Source organism: Pezoporus flaviventris, unplaced genomic scaffold (assembly GCF_033815535.1).
Source record: "Pezoporus flaviventris isolate CSIRO_AGI_PZ_B2104156 unplaced genomic scaffold, CSIRO_AGI_Pfla_v1 ptg000129l, whole genome shotgun sequence".
Taxonomy (NCBI): domain Eukaryota; kingdom Metazoa; phylum Chordata; class Aves; order Psittaciformes; family Psittacidae; genus Pezoporus; species Pezoporus flaviventris.
The window spans coordinates 3,975,982-4,001,442 of NW_026892677.1; the positions used below are offsets into that span (position 1 = coordinate 3,975,982).

At 44.2% G+C, this 25,461-nt stretch overlaps 1 protein-coding gene across 3 annotated transcripts in view; it reads left to right on the top strand.

Annotated features, from left to right (window-relative positions):
* Positions 1 to 25,461, top strand: part of CTBP2 (C-terminal binding protein 2) — a 139,689-nt gene that overhangs the window by 65,424 nt on the left and 48,804 nt on the right. For all 3 annotated transcript variants that reach the window (XM_061478582.1, XM_061478583.1, XM_061478584.1), the window contains exon 2: positions 12,968 to 13,127. In XM_061478582.1, coding sequence (XP_061334566.1) covers positions 13,070 to 13,127 — 58 coding nt within the window. In that variant the 5' untranslated portion in view covers positions 12,968 to 13,069. The remainder of the gene's footprint in view (positions 1 to 12,967; positions 13,128 to 25,461) is intronic.

Here is a 25,461-nt window from a genome sequence, read left to right on the forward strand (position 1 = left end):
TCACAAAGCACAGTTGTAACACAACCCTTGTGAGAAGAATTGTTTAACAAATAGCCACATAATCTAGTTTGCCTTTTCCACGCTGTTTTGGTTTGCCTGGGCTGGCAGTCAGCCTTTCCCAGGTCTAACCTTGCACACAGGATTTTATCTTGTGGGTCTGCAGGGACGGCTGCTGGTTGTGGAAAACATCACTGACTTACCAAGTGGATTATTGGGCAAAATCAATTTTACTTGGTACATTAATAACCTGAAAAGCAACATGATAGCATCTGCTTTGCTTCCACACCAGCAAGGAGGAAGTGCCCCAACGTGTTGGAGACCCTGTACAAGTCTGAGAGGCAGGCGAGTGTTTTGGGCCGCATTCATCACCAGCTAATTCTGATGGCATCGTTTTGGCTGACTGAACAGGACCTGCAGAAATGCCTTAGGTAGAAGTGCTGATATGTGTTTTGTGCCTGTCTTTACTTAAGCATTAGACACTCCTCATGAACAATGAGAGCAGACCTTCCCCGTGCTCCTTGCGGCTTCTTTGGTTGATATATGGCATTTCCCCTCCGTTCTGTCAAAGTGTCCTCTGTCGCAGAGATAATGCAATTCCTATGCAGTGCCGTGCAAATACTCTTCTGTATTTGTATCTCTTTTCTATTTAATTATACTGTATAAATGTCCTCGGTAAATTTGATAAGTTGGGTGAAGGATATTGATTTTCGAGTCTCTCTTGTGCAGGGCTCCTTGTACTCGTGGGAGCTGTTTACCAGGCCTATTTCCCAAGGAGACTTTGAAGGTTCAGCATTTAAGTAGCTACAGGATAACAAAGGAATTTCTTTCTCTACGCTCCTGATTAGGCTGGTGATTGCAGGGCCATAGAGAAAACAGTAGTGCTGGGGCGGGGGGGGGGGGGGCTTTAAAGCCTTAGACTAATGTCATCTGCAAAAGCAGGTGGGAAGGGAAATTGAGAAGGAGAATAGACCTGATGCTGTCATTCCTACAAATAAAACCTGCTATCAGCTTTGGGAAAACTGGGAGAGGGGTGCACCCAGGCTTGGATGAAGTCCCTGGGGGCAGCATGGGGCGACCCTGGGCTTGCAGGCAGGTACCTCACCCCTCCATCACCCCATAGCTGATGGCAGAGCAGGAGGATCAGAAAGGAGGAGACGGAATTTGCAGGGTTAAAATGGGAGGACCGAGGGTCTATTTTTAACCACAGTTTTGAATGCGAAGTGTCACCAGTGTTAAAAAAAGCTCCTGGTAAATGAGGCGGGGGGGAGATGCACGCAGGAGTGCAAAGCCAGCTGCAGCTTTTGAACTGTGCACTGGTTGTGGTGAGGAGCCTGCGCACACTTGGTTTGTGTTTGTTAATGCTTTAATTTTCCTTTACTCAGTCTGAGGTCTTCCTACACAGGCAACTTGCTTTAAACCGTGCTTAACTCTCAGCCTCTTAGGATTACTTTTGTTCTTCAAGAGGAAAAGAAGAGAGAAATGTAGATATTGGTGCACTTTGTTTTACATTCTTTTGGAACATAAAATGTTTTCCTTTCCTTTTTTTTCGTGCTCAAAATTGGACACTGATTTGTTTTTTTTGCTGGCTAATTTCCATGTATTTCTCACGCAGGGTTTTAGCCTTGATCTCTAACGCAGGCCTGTGGCTGTTCTTGCTAAAAGTTTGGTCCTGCTGAGGCTTCCATTATAAATCCTTATTTTCTGTAGCAAATTTGCTTCCTGCAAGTTTCACCTCTCAGAGCCGGTGGGTTTGGGTGGTAGAGGGGGAGCATCCCCGCACCTCTTGTCCATCCACCCTCAGCTCCCCAGGATTTGGGAATCTGGGAGTTCCATGTGCTTGCCTGCTCGCTGCGTTAAGGCAGGAGGCTGGAGCCATTGTGGTCTATCATGTCAGTGATCCATGGGCTAATGCGTCCCCAAGTAGTGTCTCTTTCTGTCTATTGTGTCACTGATGTGTGCATTAAAGGGACCCCAAATAGGTGTTGCTGCAATAAACCATAACAGCTCTATAGGAGCCGTCACAGTTCATTGCATCAATAATCCGTGTATTAAGGCATCCCAAGCAGGCCTCAGCACACAATGCACTGTTATGGCTCCAGTTGAGCCTGTATAAATTTAGGTCAATAACCTGAGTGTTGTTAGATTGCAAAATAGCCTTGTTACAGCACACTGGCAGGGCTTATAAGGTGCGTAGATTGTGCAAACCTGTGGTGGGTGCAGAGGATATTCTGATTTGCCACTAAAGGTTAGTGGTGAGAGAATTATTTCATCTTATTTATTACTGTTATCTAAACTTCCCTTTGCTCACTTGGCTCCCTCCTTCCCTTTCCTTTCACTCCTCTGGAAATTAAACTGTGTGAGCAATGCTGCAAGAGCAGCAAAGGTGAGATGCGAGGGAGAGACAGGAATGGAGGGATGGGAAAAGGCAGTGTTTCGCAGCTGAGCCATCCCAGTGCTGCCCTGCATCCCAACGACCTCTTTCCCATGGGATATCATGGAAACACTCACACATTTCCATCCTGACTGTGCTTGTGCTCGACTCCATGGAGCTCCGTATTGTCTGGAGCATGGGTTTTGCAAGTGGGGAACCTAAAGGGCAGGAGGGTCCCTTGTGGCTCACCAGACTCATTCTCCAAAAGCTGTCTTCCATCCTCATCCCTGTTTCTTGATCCAAGCTCTCTTTCATCCACGATGCCTCAAGTCTGGGCTCTTCTCTCCACCATTCTTAGCATTCTGCTCCTTCCTTCATCCCTCATCTCCCCCAGTCGGGGCTCTTCTGCAGGTAGGTGATGGGGAGAGGAATGCCTCCAGCACAGGATGGAGAGGCCGGTTCGCATCGTGGGTGTACGCCTGAATGGAGCCGTAGCCTTGAACTCTTGAACTCCTTTCTTTTCCCTTTTTTTTTAGTTTAGAGTAGAGCTGCTATGAGCTGAAAACAAACAGGACTCACTCCCGTGGAAGGAGATTGTGCAGTGGGAACAGAGCTCAGACCACAAGAAACAGGGTTTTCCACATTTCTATTCTGAGAGTTTCCAGTTGAGATTTCGCCAGCAGTTGGGCAGCTAAAGATGAATTAGCTGAGCTGTGAAAGGTATTACATGTGTTTCCCCCTTCGGAGACTTGTTAGAACATCTTTTCTTCAATGGTAGTAATAAGTGTTACAAATAAAATGCACTTTTCCCCTTTGAATATTCCTTTACACAGGGCATCATCTACATAAAGAAAAAGAAAAAGCATGTTAAGCAACATGAATAGCTTCAGGCTATTTTACTTCATGTTGCTAAATAAGTCAATGCAGATGAGGACTTTTTATGTAAGAGTGCCTTGTAAATGTAAGCACTAACAGAAGGACAAGCTACAACTCCAAAAATTTACTAGAAGTGTTGCTCCTCTCCACTCTTCCCAGTCCAGGCAGAGCTCCCAGGACAGGCTCTTTGAGGTCCGATGGAGAAAGAGCTTCAGGTATCTGTGATATAATGCGTTCAAGGCCAGGTTGGATGGGTCTTGGAGAAACCTGCTCTAGTGAAAGGTGTCCCTGACCATTGCAGGGGTTGGAACTGGATGAGCTTTAAGGTCCCTTCCAACACAAATCAGTCTGGGATTCTATGACTTGCAGGGGTCTCAAAGAAAATGTGGTCTTTGTTTTAGTGTTGGTCTTTTCAGCTCGGGCACCTGAAGGAAAGCATTTGTATCCGGGGTCATTTTGGTAGGCTTTGTATAGTTGTGCTTGCTATTTTGAACTTTCTGTTAAGGAGGAATTCAGGACTAACGTGTGAGTATTATGGAAGCATATACTACGTCCTGATGCTTAATTAAATCCTGCAAGGCAGATCTGTAACACACAGCCACCTCCTCTGCCAGCCCCACATTTGCAGCCAGAGACTGGTGAGGGCAGTGGGCTTGATACATTGGTGGCACAGTGTCACGGGGATGGAGAAACTCCAGGCTTGACATGGGGAGCATGGAGCTTGTGGCAGGAGCGGGATATGGAGTTTGGGAGGATGTGGCTCTTGGCCACATGAAGATTTTGGTATGCTGCTCGTACTCAGGAAGTTTGGGCACCCTGATTACAAACATGCGTATATTTGGAGATGTACAGCAAGATATCTGTCTCTTTCCTCATTTGATTTGTATTTAGATGGAGAGAGGAAAACCACCAAAGCAGGGAAGTGGGTGGCTTTGTGTGGTTTCCTAGCCAGCAGAAGCTGAAAACGGTTTAAAGTTCACATGTAGCAGTATAGTAGTAACTAGAAGGAGACATCTGAAGGTAAGTGACCATGTCCTACCTCTTGGCAGTGAGGATGCTGGATTTGCCTTTGTTCAGCTCCAGAGATGGATGAGCTCTCCGCTCTGCTCTGGAGATGGGTGGTGGTGCCATGGCATAATTTCCCAGTTATTCATTTTCTAAACTTGAAGCATGAACTGCTGGTTTTGAGAGTGAAAAGGATGAACTTTGCTGTGTTGGAGTTAACGGGGGGAAGAGAACAGAACAAAACCAAACATTGGAAGCCTCAGTAGCTGTGCACCGATGTGTTTAGTTAACCAGGCTTTTTTGTCATAGCTATTTCATCTTGTTTTCCTCTTGTCCTTGCTCTTGCTTGCTCATCTCTATACAGCATATGGAAAGGTTGAAAAGTGGCAATTACTAAATGAGGATAGACAGAAACTGTTCTCCAGCAGCTCCAGATGGGAGTTTGCAATGCTGCTCACGAGCTGTGTGCCAGCGCTTCACTCGGCAGTGTAAAATGCCCTCTAATGGCCAAGTATCTGCATAACTCATCTGATAAAACAGCAAATAGTCATTTCTTCTTGGGGTTTCTAATTTGGCCATGATGATTTTGGTCCAGGAGCAACTAAAAGCTTGAGTAGAGGAGAGCTTTTGCTTATCCAGATGCTCAAACAGCAAAGCTTCACCTCTCTCCAGCATTAAACTTTGCAATTAGTGAAATAAATAATGAGTAATTTAAGGAACTCTGGTAACACACAGAATGTTATTTTTCAGCATGGTAGGGACCTTTGGAAGCTCTAAGTTTATTTATGGATTGTTTCCTCTTGCTTTACTTGAAAAGTTAAGGGTGGTTTCCCAGCCAGTTCTGTGCTATAGCAGTATCAGTGTGTGTGTTATCAGCCTCAGATACTTAGAAAAACAAGATAAGAGAGGCTGAAGGAGGCCCAGGCTTAATTAGCAGATGGATTAGGTGCTCTCAAAGCTAAGTGGATAATTTGGGTTCAGCTCCTGCTTATTGTTTTGCCCACCACCAGGCCCCTGAGGGCTGTCAGTGGAGGGTAAGAGCAGAGCATCGACCTGCTCCGCTTTTGATGCCAGAAAGAGAGATGAGGGTTGTTTTCTTTAAAGCAATTTCCTTGCTGTCTGTTTTGGTTGCTTGTTTGTATTTTAGCTTTAAGAATGAAAGGAGTGCCAGTTGTGGTATTTCCTAGTTGTACTTGAAAACTCAGAGTGGATCTGCATATGGTTGTTACTACTTGGCAAGGGAGAATGCCTGGATCTTCTTTGCTCAAAGTCAAAAACTCATCACTAATGGTAGAAAATAAAATTAAGGGGGAAAAGAAAGTTGGGAAATAAAATAGGTATCTCACTCCCTTCTGTTTTGCACCACTGCTATTGGGGCAACTTGAATATTGTTTTTTTAGTATCATATTATCGTGGAATGGTTTGGGTTGGAAAAGATAGTAAAGCTCATCCAGTTCCAATCCACTTCTACAGGCAGGGACACCTTCCACTAGAGCAGCTTGCTCCAAGCCCCTTCCAACGTGGCCTTGAACACTGCCGGTGATGGGGCAGCCACAGCTTCTCTGGGCACCCTGTGCCAGCGCCTCAGCACCCTCACAGGGGAGAACTTCTCCTTCACTGGTAGGTCTTCCCAACATCTTTCTGGCTACAGAGAACCCAATCTGGAGCACAGTTTGTCACCTGAAATATGACTCTTAAAGAAACTTTAAAAAAAAAAATCCAATTCCAAATAAAAATGTCTGTCATGATTTATGCATCATTAAGATGGAGAGGAAGGAAAATGCTGCAAAAACATGTCTTTCTTTCCTTTGAAGGGCATATATAAATGTGCAATATTTCTTTTACTGAGTCAACAAGTATCTTTGATGGTGTAAAACTGATGAGGGGTACTCACTGTGACATTCAAGGGCTGAAAGGAACGCAGGATCAAGCCCTTTATGTTGTCTTTGAAGCCTTACTATTTTAACACAGTCTGTATCTTGTTGCATAATGTTTTAAGATGTGGTCTGCATCGTTCTGTAGCGTGTTTAATTTAGCAGCAGATGTGCAGGCTCATATGCCGTTATGGTACATTTTGTTCACTCATATAATAGCAAGTTCTTCAGAATTGTTGCCACTTCTTCAGCACAAGACTCCTACAGCATGTTATTCTGCTTTTCTGTACGGCAAAGAGCAGAAGAGCTCCTTATTTGCCATCAGCAGGTGCTAACGTGGGAGTGCCAGCTCTCCGTGAAGCACGTTTAACCTGCTCTGTTACTGCTTTCCCTGCCAGCAAGTGCACTTTCCCCAGCAGCTTTTGGAGGAAGGCACCAGGTAGGAAGTGGAAGGGCAAGATTTTGGTGTTGGGTTTTGCAGCAGGGAGAAAGCAAATCAAAAAAGACAAAGGCCAGGTTGGACACAGGGGCTTGGAGCAAGTTGCTCTAGGGGAAGGTGTCCCTGCCTGTGGCAGGGGTTGGAACTGGATGAGCTTTAGGTCCTTTCCAACACAAACCAGTCTGGGATTCTATGAAATAGTGTTTATTTTCACCCATGGCATCATCCAGGCATTCCCACAGAGAGGTCTTAATGCAAAACATCTCTGAACACTCTGCGGCAGCAAAATCATGCTAATAATGAGTAAAAACATGAAGCCCAATTGAGAAAGGTTTTGTAGCAAAAGTTCTGCCTTCGTTGTTCTGTGGGTGGTGAGGGTCCATGGGGGGTACAGGCTGCTGGTAGACTGTCATGGTTTAACCCCAGATGGCAACTCCTGCTCCCTGCAGCCCCTTATTCATAATCCCTCCAGTGGGATGGGGGAGAGAATTGGAAGGGAAAAGTGAGAAAACTCATGGGTTGAGATAAAGGCAGTTTAACAGGTAAAGGAAAAGCCACACACACAAGAAGAACAAACAAGGAATCCATTCACCACTTCCCGTGGTCAGACACGTGTCGGGCAGCAGGGCTCTGTTATAGGTAACAGTGACTTGGGAAGACAAACACCATCACTCTCAATTGTACCCTCTTCTTCCCCAGCTTTATATGCTGATAATGACTCCATACTGTATTGGATATCCCTTGGGTCAGCTGTCCTGGCTGTGTCCCAGCTCGTCATGCACACCACTCACTCTGGGATGGGGTGAGGAGCAGAAAAGACCTTGGCTCTGTGCAAGCACTGCTCAGTGATAACAAAACTCCCCTATGTGATCAATGCTGTTTCCAGCACATATCCAAACCACAGCCCCATACCAGCTACTATGAAGAAAATTAACTGTACCCCAGCCAAACCCAGCTCAGAGCCTGGCCCCAAGGTGGTTCTCCCAGAAATTGGAAAAAAGCCTTTTGGTTATTTTTCCCCTAGCATCCTATTTCCCATGCAGTGGCTGATGGTGTTTAATGGAGCGGGAGAAGTCCAAACCCTGGCCACACAGCTGTGTGATTCCTCTTCCCAAGTGTGAGGGTTTGCATCCCTCAGGCCTTAAAAAAAAAAAACAAACCCAACCTATTTTATATTTGGACTAATGAAAATCTATGTTGGTTCTCACTACCCCTATAAATGTTTAATCCATTTTTGGTTCCTGCTGTGCTATTGGCCTTAATGGTGTCTTGACAGTATGAGTTGTTTTATTGTGCTTTAAAAGAAATCACCCAAAAGAAGGATCTCACTAAGGATCCTGTTGTCTGCCCCTTCTCTTCCTTTCCATGTGCTTCCCTCCTCCCCTGCAGTAGTGCCAGTGTTTTAGAGAAAGGAGAAGGTGAACAGGGCTGAGAAGTGGCATCGCACTTGTAGATGTGCTGTTGGCCCAGGGAGGAAGGATGACAGAGTGTTCACTGTGTTCCTCCTGCATTGTACCATCTCCTTTGTCCACTTCCCTCCCATGTCATTATCTCCATGTGCTTCCTTCCTTCTTTTTCCCTGCATTGCCTTTCTAATATGGAACTCCACTTCCCAGCCCCTCTTGTCCTCCCCACCAGCTGCCAACATCTGAAGCGATCAGCAGTGGAAATGGCCAGAACAGTTAATACCCGGTGATACTATTGCAAGGCTGAAACAGCTCTGAGGACTGTTCTTGCATTGAAATCTCAGTTCAAGTGCGCTGAGCTTTGGAAAACTGGAACCTTAATGCAAAGGGGGATGGAGGAGAGCAACCCTTGACATCGGTGGCTGCTACCTTCACAATTACTTGGGCATCCTGGTCTGCTGGTGTCCTGCAGTAACCATGAGTGCAAAACCTTCACCAGGAATATCTCCATTCCTGGGAGCCTAAGAAATATCTGATAGCACCATCAAAATTTTCAGGCTGGATTTTCCCGTGCTTAAGGAGTTATACATGTGGAAACCCAGTTTAGATGTGAGGAAGGACAGAGATTTTCCTTTGCTCTTTGGAAACGGGAGCTTTTGCAGTGTGTGCATCCCCAATTTTTCTGTAGTAGGGATTGTAGATGACATATTTCATAGACAGTGGAAAATGTAGTTGGAAATCAAGAACAACAGGTTTGTGACTCCATTATGGGCCTTGGAGTGTGTGGATTGTTCAGAAAGATGCTGGTATTTGAAGTTAGAGAAGAGTCCCACTTAACCTGTGACCATGTATGCCCTGGCAGAAGTGGTGCCTTCGTGCCACTTGTTCATTCACACCTAGGAAGGCAGCAGGTGTGGCTTTAGTAAGTCCTAGCTGTTGAGCTGTGTTTTGGGCAGGACTCTCAGGTGAGGTTTTATGATGCTTTACCAAAGCCTGCGGTGCTGCAGTGGGGCTGTGCGCTTGCATCAGCATCTGCTTGTCACAAAATGAGTTTTAAGGAACAGCATTCCACTTTCCTGGGACTGTGCACAGGGAGGGAATGTGTGAGACACGGTTTTGTCTGGAGCAAGGGGAATGGGGGCTCTGAGTCACCTGCTGGGTGCCACTGTGGTTTGATGGCAACATATGTGATGGATACTCAAAAATATATGTTGCCCATGCCTAAAGGGGGTACAGGAAACCTGGAGAGGGGCTTGGGACAAGGACCTGTAGGGACAGGCCAAGGGGAATGGCTTTAACCTGCCAGAGGGGAGACTGAGATGAGCTCTTAGGCAGAAGCTCTTCCCTGTGAGGGTGCTGAGGCGCTGGCACAGGGTGCCCAGAGAAGCTGTGGCTGCCCCATCCCTGGCAGTGTTCAAGGCCAGGTTGGACACAGGGGCTTGGAGCAAGCTGCTCTAGTGGAAAGTGTCCCTGCCCGTGGCAGGGGTTGGAACTGGGTGAGCTTTAAGGTCCCTTCCAACCCAAACCATTGTATGTTTGTGCTCCTGTGCTACCTACCTAGGCAGTGAAAAGATGATAGAACAGTGCTAATTGAGAGAAAGCTCAGCAAACACATTCTTTGCCAAGTCCCCTTTGTCTTACTTTTAGCTAACAGTGCCTCCTATTTTGGAAAATCACCTTTTCTTTCTACACATTTTCCATTGAAAGCTGGAAAAATAAGCCCTAACGCAGCCTCCTCTGCTCTCATTTTCTGGCTCATAGATTGTGGTACTTAACGAGCAGTATTAAGCTTTTTAAATGCATTATGTCAGGATTGGGTATTTTTTTTTTTCCCCTAAAACATCATATTTAAGTACATTCCTCCTCTTAAATAAATAAATAACTGCTGGGCTATCATCGTGTCCAAGGGTTTTCAAGGAAATTTACATTTTGAAAGACACTGTTGGAGGCTAACACGGCCATGCAATTACTGTATGTAAATCACTTCACTTGTTTCCTAATCTTGCTGAAGATGAAGTAGTTTTTGTGCATGCGTCTGCCTCCCTCAAATTTCCTTACACAATGAGCTTTCCTCTTCTTTTAATTGCTGACCATGAGTTTTGTTCTGCTGAGCCTGATTGTATTTATTTTATTGCAAGGGGACATTTAGCCTTTGAGATGGGGTTGGATGTAGAAACCATTGAGGATGGATTGAAGTTGGATGTGCATCTAATTGCATCCTCCATCCCATGAATGGAAGAACTGGTTTCTTAATTGCAGCTTCATACAGGCTGTGGAATAGCTGCTTGTTCCTGTGCCCCTCATATCTGCTTTTCTTCATTTTATCTATCCCTGCCAAATCCTGCTTGGAAGCTCCTGCCATGTGTTTAATAAGTCTTCCAAACTGGGCTTTTACTGCTGGTTGATACCATCATGGGTACCTGTCAGAACAAGATGGAATAGTTAACATCGTTAGGAAGGAGCTCAGTTACAGGCATTTGGTTAAGCTATGCAGGATTCTGCTAATATGAGCAATAATTTCTCTGATTATTATTAGTTTCTTTTGTGCAAAGTTTTCCTCCAGGGAATAATGCAGGGAATTGAGATGACAAGAGGGAAAAGAACATAATGGAAGCATTTGTCCATCAGAAGATGCACTCTGTCAAAATCAAATACAGTTTGGATATTGATTTTTTTTGTTTGGGGGAAAACAGGAAAAGGAGTTGCAGCCCCAACCTAATGAGCCATTTGAGCATTTCCAGTACGAAATACTAACTTCTTCTCCCCTGCCATGACTTTTTTATAACCTGGTATTTCTCCCTGAAATAGAGGTAAAAAATCATGTGTATACCTTTAAATATTCATTGTGGAAATGCTATTCCCCGCTCTGGCTTTAGCTACACTAACAGTTTGATCCTTGTCGTAAGAAATATTTTGACTGTAACAAGCTCCTGCCTCTGGAATTGAAGTTTTCAGCTTCTTTTAGAGCGTTGCATTAATTATTAATGTGAGTGGGAATCGTGCTCTTTAGCATCCCTATGCTTAAAAAGAAATCAATTAATTATTGCTATAAATCTCAGAGATTACGCTGCAGTCGCGCTGCTGGGAAATTGGCCATTAACTACCAGGAAATCACCCATCTTCCTTTAGTCAGAACTCAGTTGTACCAACACAACCCTTTTCCTTTTCGAAATTAACTATCAATGTGATGCATAATTGATAACCATTTATAATAATAACAATAATACCCATGAAATTGTCATCTCGGTATGCAGCGGCTTTGTTAGAGCCTTTACCCCTGGCGTGCTCAGCCTGGGCTGTCGCGTTTGTTAACTGTGTTTGCTGGGAAGTTATTGCTTTTGCTGGTGTGATTTTTAGGAGAGCTGGGCGCTGTTGCAGAGGAATAAAACACAAGGTAGAAATGCCTGACTGGACTGTGTGAAGCTGAAGAAGCTGAAGTGTTTCCAGAGGATGGGTTAAGCGTTGCTATTGCAGCTCTACATAAGGGGAAGCAAAAGCTGAGGTTACAGTCATTGCCCAGGGTCAGCTTTTGGGCATCAATCTGTTTTTTCCTGGTTTTCAGCATCTTCTTCTTGTGTTTTCTATATTTTATGTGAACCTTTGCTTGCAAATAAGGCAGTGTGAAAATTCACCCACTGCAGAGGAGCTGTTTGGGGGCCAGTTTGAACAAGTGGTACCAACTTTGTGGTTATTGCTGGCTTTCCAGAACCTATTTGGTTTTTTAACCCTTTCTAGTACTTTGTAGGCAGAGTGTTTGAGTGTATCGCACACTCAACCTATGTAGGCAGAGTCTATTGCACAGCACAGTACAGGTGGCCACGCAGGAGAGGGTTTCTTGCTGTGCTTGTGCTTGTGTCTGTCTTCTTCTTTCTCTTCCCTTTTGCCACTAAAATCATGGTGGCGTTTTGCTTTGTACCTAGAAATCACAGCTTTCCACTAATTCTGCTCTTTTTTATTGCCTTTAAGTGGGCTTAAAAGGTGGTAGATGGCTGGGGGAGGGCATGTGTCTCTTAAGCAGGAGGCAACCCTGGAAGGTTTGCAGTTCTTATCAGGGTCATCTGTCTTCACCTTTAAAATATGAAAGAGGATATTGAATTGCTGGTAATACAACTCGGTAAAAAAAAACAACGTGTGTAGTATTGAATGGCTTGAATTCCACTGCCAGCATGAGGTCTTCTCTTGCATGTCTTGATTCATGAATGCTGTTGTGGAACTTGCTTTGAAAGACTCCTAGCTGTTGGGTAAAAGTGCCACCATGGCACATCCAGGGTCTGCAGCTTGAGCTCAGGTCTGTCATTCAGGGATTAAACAAACCTTTGGCTCTCTGTAGGAATAAAAGACCTGAGAGGATCCATTTAGGGTCTTCCTCCGTGTCACCAACATGCAGAGAAGCCTGCAGCTCTTGTCCCTTTGTAGGGCATTTGTTGTAAGTCAGCCACACATACTGCTTTATGGATCACTCTATTTCACTGGCATTTAAAAGTGTGTACACTAGAAACGGCAGCTCTGGCATCCAAAGTTTAATGTTAACCCTTCACGTATCAAGGTAAGAACAGGCTATGGTGAACTCTGGAATATGTACCAAGGTCTCATTGTAAATTCAAGTTCCATTGATCACCTTTACAGAGCAAGGCTTAAATAAGGCATAAAAGTGGTTTGTGTCTATATGTGTGAAAGTACTGGAAGAGCAAAAGCTGCTTTCCCTTTTTTATGTACTCTCTAATAATCTTGCAGTGTCTGTGAACCTACAAAAGAGCTGAATGGATTTTATCTGCTAGGAATAGGGTTTTAAGACAGAAATAAAACCGGGAAGGCCATACCACGCTTCAGCAGCTCTTGTGTACAGTGCCGTGCTTTCTGATTGCAAGGAAGATAAAGGGGCTGCAAGCTTGATTTGCAGTATAAGATGTGGGACTGATGGGATACCAGAGTTGGAGATGGGGAGGTTTCACCTGGCTTGCTGGCAATCCTCATGAGCCCTTTTGTTCCTCTGCAGGATCGACAGTGGCGGTATGCATGCCGATTCCTGTGAATATTCCTAAGTTCCTGGGGGACTGCTTTGCTTTTTGAATCAGGAAGTTGCAGAACACCCTCAAGGATGGCACTTGTGGATAAACACAAAGTCAAGCGGCAGCGACTGGACAGAATCTGTGAAGGTAAGAGCATGCTCCAGCTGTTCTGTAGAAGCTGACACAGGGTTAAGGTAGCACATCTAATTTTGTCTTGGTTTTCACAGCACTTAGACATAAAGAGATGCAGATTCAGAACTAGATCCCCCATCCTCTCTGCTGGCTCAAAATACAGTCATGCTGTTGTTGAAACATTGGGAAAGGATGTTCTGCTTACTCATTTGAAAATCCTCTCTAGTCCTGTGGTCCGGGTTTTTGTTTAGCTACCACATCTTCTCCTTTTATCCTGATTTGTAATGAAATGATCTAGTCAGTCCCAGTTTGAACTTATACTGTCTTTAGGAAAGGGTTGTGCTCAGTTAGATGTGCTGCTTTCTGGATGTCTCCTCTGGCCAAAGAAAGAGCTGGGATGCAGCCACTGGTTCTGTAATTCTTCCTTCCCACTCCAGTTGCGGTATCCAAGACAAGCGTCCCTCAGGGGCTGTGAAAGTAGATAATGCTGTAATATTGACTGTCATCCTATGAGAAATGATGGAGAATTTAAAAGAAGTTGTTAGAGTCTTTCTTATGGATGTGGGCATATCATTGGAACAGCTTTTCTTCCATTTGTGTGTGCTGATAGGGCAGATGTGCTGTAAATCAATCTGCTGTGAATCGTTCTTTATTAATAGGATGTTACCCTGCCACAGCACCAGTGACTTTTAGCTTTTACTTCAGTTTTCCAGCAGGAAAAGGTATTAGGTAATGTTTTCTACTGCAGCTCACATAACGTAAGTTACCCTAACATCAGGTGATGGCAAACAAGCTTTGACTTTTTGATCTGCACTGATAATTCTCCTATACAGACCAACACTCATGCAAGTTTTACTATTGGCAGCAAAGGCAGAACAGAGAAACTTTTGACTGAATATCTGAAGTTATGCCTCTTTTTAAAGGGTTCTGGTGTTCATCTTCTCTGAAGGAGATGGATAGTGGCCTGCAGCATAGCATTTTGCAGTATTGAATGCCAATGAGGTGAAATAGGTTCTGCTTGGGGATGAAAGTGCAGAGCTCACAGGGGAGATGCACCATGTCCATCAGAGCAGAAGGTGTGGGGCTTTGTAGAGTCTCCAATGAGTATAAAACACTGATCAGCAGGACCGGGTGTTTTTTGCCTTGATTTTGTGTGTTATATATTGCTTACTCTCCATTACTGTTGCTTTAAACGTGTCAGAGTTACTTAGCCCTTTTAATTTTTCTCTGTTATTTTGGGAAGGGTGAGGCAAAGCAGAGAAGATGAAAGTTAGGAAGGAGTACCCAGGGTCCGCTGCAGCGTGGAGCTGCCGATTTCTCCTACTGAATGTCACGAGCACTCAGGTGTAGTTTGCTATCTCATCTTCAAATTTTACTTTGAACTTGACTTAAAAGAGTTGTATCAGCTGAGCCTGGGTTTTCAAAAGCTGCCTGCCTGGTTTGATGTTTACTATCAGATCTACTTGCTGAGTGTACAAGAAATTCAAAAGGCTCGTACAAAAAACCTGCTAACGGAGCTTTAGATGTGATTGAAGTTGAGATTATTTTCCTCTGATATAAGAGTTTTTTTCTTCTTTCTTGGTCAAAAGGTATTCTTTTTCTAATGTGTAAATGTGTAGAAGACAGAACTTTTTAAAGTATACTTTGTCATTTGCCACTTGTTCTGTAATTTGATTGAAATGTTGGGATTTACTGTTGTAAGACGCGGCTGCGTGGTATTTAGAAGCAGCAGATTAGGACTGAGGGTAAGCAACATTACAAAAATTGCCTTGAAAAATGAAAAAAACTTAGGATTTGCCAAAATACTTGACTTTTAGGACAACAGTGTACTATGGTGGCATCTCTGATGGCTATTTACTACTATAGGTTCCTAAATTTGGATTATCATAGAATCACAGAACAGTTTGGAAGGGACCTTAAAGCTCATCCAGTTCCAACCCCTGCCACAGGCAGGGACACCTTCCACTAGAGCAGCTTGCTCCAAGCCCCTGTGTCCAACCTGGCCTTGAACGCTGCCAGGGATGGGGCAGCCACAGCTTCTCTGGGCACCCTGTGCCAGCGCCTCAGCACCCTCACAGGGAAGAGCTTCTGCCTAAGAGCTCATCTCAGTCTCCCCTCTGGCAGGTTAAAGCCATTCCCCTTGGCCTGTCCCTACAGGCCCTTCTCCATAGACCCTCTCTGGATTTCCTGCAGGACCTCCAACTATTGGAAGAGTAAGATTACAGCATAGTACAGCACTGAAGTGGGGCCATTCCAGCTGCTGGGAAAACACACTTTGGAAAAAAAACACCATTTCTTGTGGTTGTACCTTAAAGGTACATGGAATAATCAGTGAGAGTTGGTGAGAAATCAGGGAACTACTTCAGCAAGACTGAGAAGAGGAGTCTTTGCTATCAAACTTGCTGAAGCACTTGTGCAACTTTCCTCTTTAAAAGGTGACTGTGATACAGAGCTCTATTTACCTGATGAACAGCTCAATGTTTCCTGGTCTGCAGGTGGCTTTCTGTGCTTTTCATGGAGTTGTACGTACCGTACCATGCCTTTTACTATTCGCAACACAAACCCTTAGGGAGTTTTCTAGGAATGGTCTTTATTCCCTGCAGCAGGATGGCGGCAGGTCTGGAGGTTAAATACCCTCGGGCTACATATTGGAATCACTACTCATCCTGCCAAATGGGTTGTTCCTGGTACGGGCTCAGTAAAAACACAACTAGTCATATGTTGGGGGAAATAGCTTACAAACTGTTGTGGTGTTAAAAGAGTAAGTTAAGAAGCTGCACTGTTTGTGTTACTCTGTTAAATGTGCATCTGGCATGGAAAAAATAATCCAAGCCATACCAGGAGGTGGAATCTTTGAAAACACTGGTTCATGGCCTTTATAGGCAGGTTTATGAGTTTTCCAGGAAGAGAAAAGCAGTTCAGCCTCCCTGCATTACTCAGCTTGACCAGTTCCTCTGTGTTGTTTTAACGTATAGTAATGACATGTTTGTATGACGGCGTTCCTTTTTGCTCCAAGCATGCTCTTTAGAAGGTGACCTTTTTGCACCAGGTAACTCAATAGAAAAACACAGGTGGGATAAGGGCGCAGACCTGAGGGAATAAAGGAATTTTAGGGCAATAGCCTGCAGGGAAGACATTTGGAGCAATCTGTTAAGAATTAGGTGGGTTTGTGATGCTTGTCCGAGCGCAGCAATGCCGGAGTGCGCTCGCAGTCATCTTGGCTCACCCGTTTCTTTCTTTTCTGCTTGTCCCAGAGAGTTTGGGTGCCTATTCCATAATTGGATCCATGTGGACGGAAAGATGTACCCAGTGAATAGCTGGGGCTTTTGAAACTAATATATGCAGAGTGGTTTATATAATTCCTGTTTCTGGAATTGTGTCTAATTACATAGCGGGTCAAAATACGCCTTGGAGGTGGAGCTGCTGGTGCTGGGTTCAGTTAGGCTTGTCCTGCACCCCCTAGTTCAGATCCTGTTCCCATTAGCTTGTAATTTTGCCGCATTGGAAATTCGTTTGAGCTGAAATTTTCCATTCCCTGATGAGTTTTTTACCTCCGGGTGGATTCGAAAATAAATGGGATTTGCAGCAAAACTTGTGGAGCCGTGTCTGAGCGGGACATGGAGACGGGTGTTCTGCTGTGCCTGAAACAAAGCAGAGCAGCACTCCTGCAGCCATGCAGTGGTACCCGCCTTCTCTGGTTTTGGCTAAAAGGGGTCTGAATCTTGCCGTGGTGCCCGGAGTGTGCTGTTATTGTTCCCAAATTTGGGGCAATTTCTCAGTCTTTGAGGGAAATGAAGTGAGAGATCAGCTGGGGGTGATATCTTGTGCTCTGTAACGTTCTTCCCAGCACAGGGGTGGTGGGGGAAAGGTTGGGGACCTCTTCCAGAGTACAGGGGAAGAAGCAGGGTTTGGGGAGATGAGAGCAGTCAATTGGATCAAGGAGGGAGAACAGCCTGTGTGAGGAAGGTGAGAGCAGGAGCTCAGACAACCGGACCTCAAACTCAGGTGCTGCAAGAAATAATGTTACCCTTTCATCCTTCATGACCACCCTCATTTTAGTTTGTTACGATGGTCTCCAATTGCATGATACTACAGATATATGTAGTATTTCTCCTTGACTCATAAGCCTGGCAGTTTCCTCCTGCTCTTTCCAGTGTCCTCTGCCTCCCTCTGGGCAGCAGAAAGTGAGTGACGCTCCAGGTTGAGGATAAGCTGTGGGAGGCTCTGCTAAGATGACAGAATGTGGGCAAGATGTGCAGTATTTCTGCTACCCTGTTTTCCTTCCTGCTTTGCTGAAGGGAAGGTTCAGCTGCAGAATCCAGCCGCAGACAGTTTTATCTCTGGTCAAGGTGAGCTGTTGCAGTGTGGGATTCTCACAGCAGTGTTTTCAAGCCATCAGCAGCAATAACCCTCAGGGCAGAAGCTTGACTGCCTTTCCTTTAGGAGACAACAACAGAGAGACATTAGGTGTCACTGTTTCTGTGCTACCTGTGGCAGAACAAGGTGTTGAGCAGTGCTTCCAAGGAACCCAAGCTCAGAAGGCAATGGCATTTCAGGCACATGACATCCATCATGGATCCAGTGCTCATATAAGGCATTCCCCTGCAAGGAAATAACTCGAAGCATCACTTCTCCCCAGCTTGCTGCTTGCTTAGATGTTCTTTGTCCTGTGCTTCTGCAGCCATGGTTAAGAGATATTGAATAATGTGTGAGCTAGACAGGGAGTGAGGAGCAGCCTTCCACAGTTGCTTGTGGGGTCTTTGGGAGCAGTCTGGCTGGAAGCCAGAGGAGGAGGCGCTATGGAAGTGTGCAGGGTTGTGTTGTCACTTCCTCGTGAAGCATCGAAACCTAAGGGACAAGGCAGTAGTGGTGGCACATCCAGGATACAGGATGGCTGTAACGGTTCTGGCTTTTCAGCAGTATTTGAACAGTGCGTGGTGCCTGGGGTCACACACCACTAGCAGCGGAATAAGCAATAGGTTCTCATTCAACAACTACAGTCCATTCACATTAAAAGATAGGGGAACCTTGCTTGTGGAAGCAGATGGGAAAATGTACTTAGAAACTGCAAAGCAGTCAAATTGCAAGTTGTAAAAGCAGCACAAATTCTGGTGTCCTCTCATTTTCGAAGCTGCAGTGTTTTGTTAATGTGTTATTGTGTAGGAAATAATCAGTTTAAGATCCTGTGGCACATGGAATACCAGAAAACGAATTGTTTCAATGCTCAGCATCTTTCCTCTAGAGCATTACGTGTCTGAGGGTCCCAGGAGTGATTGGGCAACTCTGGAAAGTGGCTTGCTCCTTTGTATAAGGTAACAGTAGACAAAATGAGTACATTAGATGCTTGGGTGGAGGGATTTTCTTCCATTCTTGCAAATTTGCATGCCAAGTAGCATCTGATAATACTTATTTTTACTGCTTAGAAATAGAATCTTCTTATCTCAGGAAATTCTTATCACCACTAGTCATTTGATGAGAAACAATGTGTTAAAGATGATATCAAGTGTGGAAGAAACTGCTTGTCCTGGGTAAAAGTGACTGACTTAGAATAAATATAGACTTTCTTTTTTTCCTAGTGGATTTGGGTTTCTTTGTTCCATAAATATAAAGCACAGTACAAGGATTTCCCTCCCACAATAAAGCCTTTTTATAGTTTCCACCTCAAAGCACATTAACTATCAGGCTTTTAAGGAAGACTTGCTTACCACATTTTGCCTGGAGAAAAGGCAGAGTTAGCTTGTCAGATCCTCTGCCATTGCACCCTGTGCTGATTTATGCTGACTGACAATCTGTCTGGCTGCTCCCGATGTCTTGCTCTTCTGAGTGTCCATATTTAGTTATTTGAAGCCTCCTTTATATCAGGCTTGGGGATTACTTGTTATTAATATGTTTTGTTAAAATTTTAAGGGTATTTTTAATTGGAGAGGATCCTGTGGAAGAAGAAAGTTCAAGCAACCACTAGGTTCATAGACATTATTCAGGCTAATGATTACCTTATTATAAGACCTTATTTTGCCACAGGAGAGACTGAGATGAGCTCTTAGGCACAAGCTCTTCCCTGGAAGGGTGCTGAGGCACTGGCACAGGGTGCCCAGAGAAGCTGTGGCTGCCCCATCCCTGGCAGTGTTCAAGGCCAGGTTGGACACAGAGGCTTGGAGCAAGCTGCTCTAGTGGAAGGTGTACATGCATGACAAGGTGTAGGACTTGAGCCAGGTATGAAACCAGCCTGACAAAATCCTCCTGGCAAACAATAAGACACGTTTAGATAAGGTTACAGACAAAAAATGTCATTAATTCCATATGCGACTTTGTTGTAATCGATACGTGACTCAAAGTGTTGCAGAAAGGAGAGTTCCCCTTTCCCTGAGGCTTGAGTGGTCTATGCATAGGAACAGGGAAAAATACTTCTGTTATGTTCTCTTTGTGGTTTAGGCCACATCTATGGTAACTTAATATGTGTCTAACTCTTAATTCTGCCTTGTATTTTTCCATTTTCCCCCAGCCTTAAGACAAGGTTCTGTGTAACAGGCTTTACAACTTCATGTCATTAATTAAGAAACAATTACAGCTGATGACTTCAATGCCATCAACTTGATATTCATCCTTACCACATTTCCCATTTAAATTAACTGGTTTAGGGATTAGCATGTTGTCATCGTATCTGGGTTTTTCCTCCTCACTCTAAATCCTCCCCAGCATTTAAAGATTACTCAGAAAACATCCCCAGAATATGCAAGGAGAAGCCATGCGAAGGATCATAGGAGCAGCAGCCTCAGGGCAGCCTTGTTGTGTATTCCCAAGCTCTGGAGTGTGGGAGTGCTGCAGAAGCCAGCATCCAGGGGGTAGAATTTGAGTGCTTTACCTCTTCCAAGCATGTGATGGGAAACGATCAGTCCTTGGGGATAGATGAGAAACAGGATGGATTTTCCTTCAAAATGCCAGCAAAATCTCATCCCTAACTGCTAAGTTAGAATCTTTTGAGGACTGATGACGTTTGGATCTGGACCAGACTTTTAGGTGTGATTCTGATTCTCCTGAATATTCACTACTAAATATTTTGACAGGATTAGGACATCTGGCTATATTAAACTAAAGCTGCAGAGAAACACATTACACAACTCTTCTTTCATACTTTTTTGGTATCCACAAACAGATGTAATAGATCGAAGTGCCAAAACAGTGAAGGTTTTCATTATGCCTTTTATATCTGAGAGCTTTCTTCAAAGAGCAAGTTTCTGGAGTTGCTTGTGCATTTTTGTTGCCTTAAAATTACACGACATTGATCATTTCTTACTGACACTTTTATATGGCCTGTTAGCTTGACACTATTAATTTGCTTTGGGATTGTTTTCAGATTGTCTTTTTAGGGTTTTGTTAAAACAAAACACTCTCTGCTGCCATCTAGCACCTCAAAACTTACTAATAAACAGCTTCTGCTCATAAAATAGCCTATAGTTTTAGTTTGACATCCATTTCGGGGAGAAAACAGTTTCTCTGCCTGCTGTTGATAACAGGGATTTGATTGAATCGGCAAACCAAAGCATAGGATGCTGATGGCTTTGGCATCATCCCCACTGGGGAGCAGTGCTCCTCAGGGATGGTGAGGGACCACGGTAAGACTGCAGATGTCTCTCCACCTTTACTACTTTGATTTGCTTATTGCAGTACAATAATACAAAATTCCAGTCTTTTAAAAAAGCAATGCATTAAAGTGTTTTAGCTAAAGTAGTATTTCCTGCTGTTTGGTTTTGGTTTTTATCAGCATTGGGTTTGCAAGGGAAGTACGTGTTTCAAGCCCGTGGCATCAATAGGGGAAGTAAGGCAGAGACACCCTGAATCCCAGCCTGTTTATCTCCTCAGAACTGTGTTACCATCTAGCAATTAATTATTTCTTATGCAAAGCCCAGACACGCATGGCAGAGTTCAGAATTACAATATATATTCATTTAACAATGGATTTCTCTGCTGCTTTCTGGGACAGATATAATTCCTGTGCTTTTCATTACACATGCCGTTTAAATCTTGATCCTGAATTCTTATTAAAAATGATGAGATTTGACCTCAATTCTAATACCTAGTTTTGGAGACAAGGTGCTTGATGTGATTTCTAGAGGATTATTTTTAAGAACATTCGTAGATTAGATCTTTGGGAATAGTTAAGGGATGTGCCCAATGAACCTCGGCTGCTGGCTTTTAGGCTGCTGTTCAGCATTCAGATTGGGGTTTATTTTGTAGCCCTTGAAAGTGTGTAGTTTTGTGGTGCAGAGATACATGTGGTGGTATTATTATACCTTTCTTGATGCAGGAATGCAACAATGCTGTTTCTGATAACTTTTACTGGAGTCTCCCCATACTTGAAGGCAAAATTGTTTCTGATTGAAGTGTCAAGAGCTTGTAGGATTCATTCCAATGCTTCAAAGTGTGTTTTCGAGCTGGGCTTCTTGTCTTTTACTGCAAGTGTATTTTAGATGATTGCTAGCTTCCTGTGTTTGTTACCTGCAATTTGATTTTCATCCCAGATGGCAAATCACCAGGTCTTTGCCAGGGGAACAGGATAGCATGAGGTGATGAGTTACTGCGTGCTCATCAGGATGCTTCTGTGCGTACCTTACTCAGTGATAAATGTAAGGTAATTGGAGGCAGGGTACCTTCTGGTGAAAGATGGGTGAAATACCTCTAGCCAGAGAGCTGTTGGCATGTGGCAGTGCTTGGAGACATAGCATAGGCTGGTCAGGAGGGTGGGAAGGAGCCCGTCTCCTACACCAAGCCCCTTCCGAGCAGAGACAGGCATAATAAAGCAACGGTGAGGCATGCGTTCGTGTCTGCAGTGGTAAAATGAAAGGTCACTGTAGTTTCATGATGTGAAATGCTTCTGTGTGTCTTCTCAGCATGACACCAGCTGGTGTGAGCGAAGAGGCTTTGCATCCTCTCCTGTCACGTCGATATGTGGGATTTCAGGGGATTCTTGGGAAATTACTCAGAGCAGCACTGCAATATTGTGTCATCAGGTTTGAGAGTCAACGTCTGCTTTGTTTTTCCATGGGAGGTAGGCTCCTTTGTGCCTCTGCATTTATTTAGGTACAATATCGACCTTTTATTTTCCATATGCATGGGCCCATTCTTACACAGCCAGTGGGAGCAGCAACCGAACCCAGTTACAGATTCCGGTTTGTGCATAACATTTAGAGGCAGCATGTGCTCGTGCATTCCTGTAGCTTGTCACGCATGTGAGCCATGGTTATGGCACATTTCTATCCCAGCGCCAGGGGGGTTGAGCTGCAAATGGACATAAGCTTTTGTTTTTTGCTTTAAAATCATCAAAACCCAGAGTTACATGAGGCAGTGATTGTTTAATAATCGGCTGATCTTAAGAGTGTTTTGTTGGAGCGCACCAAATTGGTATTTGAGAGTGTTTTGTTAAAGTTACAAAGCATCTATGCTTTTGGTTTGGAAATTGGTAAAAGCATGTGGCATGGCTTCAAGCGCTGAGTGCTTTCAGATGCTGTTCTGTTCCTTTGATTATTGAAAATGATTCCAGCACAATCCTGCTAATTTTCTCTTTATACTCCTCTAATTTCGGGAGACTGTTAGAAAGTCCATCTAGGCAGAGTGCTTATTGCCACTGTGAGATTTTTGCAGAGCCAAATTTTAGCAAATGCACTAATTTCCAAGGATTTGGAACATTTCCTTCCTGCTTTTCTTCTCCCAGTTTATATTTTTTGTTAATTTGTGTGTGTGTGCATTATTTGCAGTGAACGCTATTCCTTTCCTTCTCCATAGTATCCATGATATACCACAGTATAGCTCAGCACCAGCTCATTTCTGCTTCCACAGCATCCTGCATGCTGGACGTAGGAGGATGATATTCAGAAAAGGCTTTGGGGGTCATCAGGCACAATAATGTGTGGGCCTTGGAAGCCCAGGCAGTGAGGGCAGAAGCATTTATCCTGCTGGTAGCTTTGTCTCTTGTCACTTGAAAACATATGACAAACACTGATTAATCTTAACACCATCTGAATGTGATGGGTGTATATTGTTATATCCCTCTTGATGGAAGGGGAATCGGTGAGTAAGGAATTAAGTCATTTACTTGCTGACAGTGGCAGAGGGAAGTGCAAAGGCTGGGTGGGTGTCCTGGTACCTGCTCTCCCTATTCACACAAGATGTATTTGTTTTCTAAAGGGTTCTTCACTACTAGGGGTAGAACTGCTCTGCCTTTGAAAGAGAAATAGCCTTTCCAATACTGATGCACCTTACAGTCTGTGCCAGAAATTACATTTGGCATGTTCACTACATTGTTTCAGTTCCACTCTCTCCCAGAAGGAAATAATTCGGGAGGAAAAAAAATCAACATTTTACCACTCTAAAGAATACTTCTTTTTTTTTTTCCCCCAATAGAAACAAGATTTAAATTTGCAATTGGAAAGTATTTTACAGTAACAAACAGCAAATCTAAACCCAATCTGTACCGTTTTGCTACAGGGTAATTTTTCCAGCAAGTTGCTTTCAGAATCTGTAATGACAGGTTTTACATCAATGCGAATGAAATTTCACGTCCAACCTGCCCTGTGTCAGTGCTGCAGACACCAAAGAGTGCTGTTTACACAGTTGTGTTGCAGATATAGCATCTTGATTTCTTATCATAGGTATTAGGTGTAAAACAGACTCTCCTTGTGGGAAGAAAATTGCACTTTCTAGCGCTGTGTAGGATATTTCTTTCATATCCGAGGCGAGTGGTTTCCAGAATCCGATTTCATGCCATTTGGTTTTGAGTGCGGTGTTTAAACGCTGGGCCCACCTTCCTTCTACCCTGTCATTACCTTTATTCCAGAGCAGACTTCTCCCGTAGTCATATCACAGCAAAATTTGCTGTGTGTTAGATCACCACTAAACTGAAACTCGGGTTATTAAGTCAGCACTGTGCGTTTTCCCTGTGATCTGAAATACCAGAGCATTTAATCTCTTGATCAGCTTTTTTCCCCCCTCTTCTTTTGTGTGTGTGTGTGTGTGTGTGTGTGTGTGGTTTTTAACTCCAAATACCTCTAGAATTAAAAGATAAAGGGAGAATAAATTTTCCTGTCCCACAGTCCTTCATCTCCCCCTCATGTTGAGAACATGAGTGCCAGAGCCTCCTTCGCTCCTGAGAATGCTGAGATGAGCTCTGTTGGGTTGTGCCTTGGTGCCTCCGTATCCCCTCCTGGCCATTGCTGCCTGGGTATGAATTCAGGAATAGCTGCGGGGTTACTGGAATTTGCATAGGCAAAGCTTTAAAGAGTGCCAAAAACCGAAAAGAAAAATGGAAGACCCTTACTACCTATCCATAAATATTTCATTCTGATCATTTCTTATTCATTCTCTGGGGGTGTAACATAACCTTGCTGTGTGGTGGCATGGGAGGCTGCACAGCTTCAAAGTTCCTGGGCACATCTTCCCCTCTGGCTGTGGGGTTGATCAGCAAGAAGAGGGGCCAGCAGAGCCCTCCAAAGAGGACATACGCCCTGTGACTGCAGGGAAAAGTACGTGCCCTACACCCCTTGGTCCTGCAAGCAGTTACCTCTGCTTCGTGTGGGGCATAGGAACATTTAATTTGTTCCATTGAGGCCAATGTATGGAATCAATCATCCATATGCATGAGTGTTCCGAGTCAGGTCTGAAGTTAAAGTTTCCTGGCTCCTGTGAAGGAGGTGTGAGAGGAGCACATCCTGCCCAAGGGCTGCAAGGTTGCATCCATGCAACCATGCGAGGCAGTCCTCGGAGCCCAGACGTGCTCCTGCACTTGGATGGAAGGGAGTTTGGAGGAGGGTCCTCGGATCTTATTGTTGCCCATGTGTGCACTGGAGCTGGGCAGGGCGCAGCAACCAGTTACAGATCTGTTGGTTTGGGTGAGGATGCTTCTGTGCTGTCCATCATGTGGCCCAAGGGCTTGTTACAGGTTTTGTGCTGTTTTCAGAGGCAGGAAATGCTCAAAGCTCCCTTCTGACTTCCCTTGCAGTTGTTCAAGATCACCACTTTTAGATTTGAATTCCTCTATGGTGTGGTATTTTTCCATTGTCAAGCAGAGCTTTAACATGGCAGCTATGTTCATTAGTGATTTCTTTTGAAGGCAATGGTGGAAGATGCCCTTGATCTATAGACCAGGATTGTACTGTTCTTTTTCATATACATTTTTGGTAGCTTTCTTCTGCTGCTTCAGAACAAACAAATGGCACAGATCTTGTTGCATCCACTTGGGAATACAGTTTATTCTTTAGCAAAATGTTGTTGTAATAAAACGGTTTTGTTTGTTAAAATGTTCTCTGCTTTATTTATAAGCCACAAATGTATCTTCCCTTTTTGACTCTCATAAAAG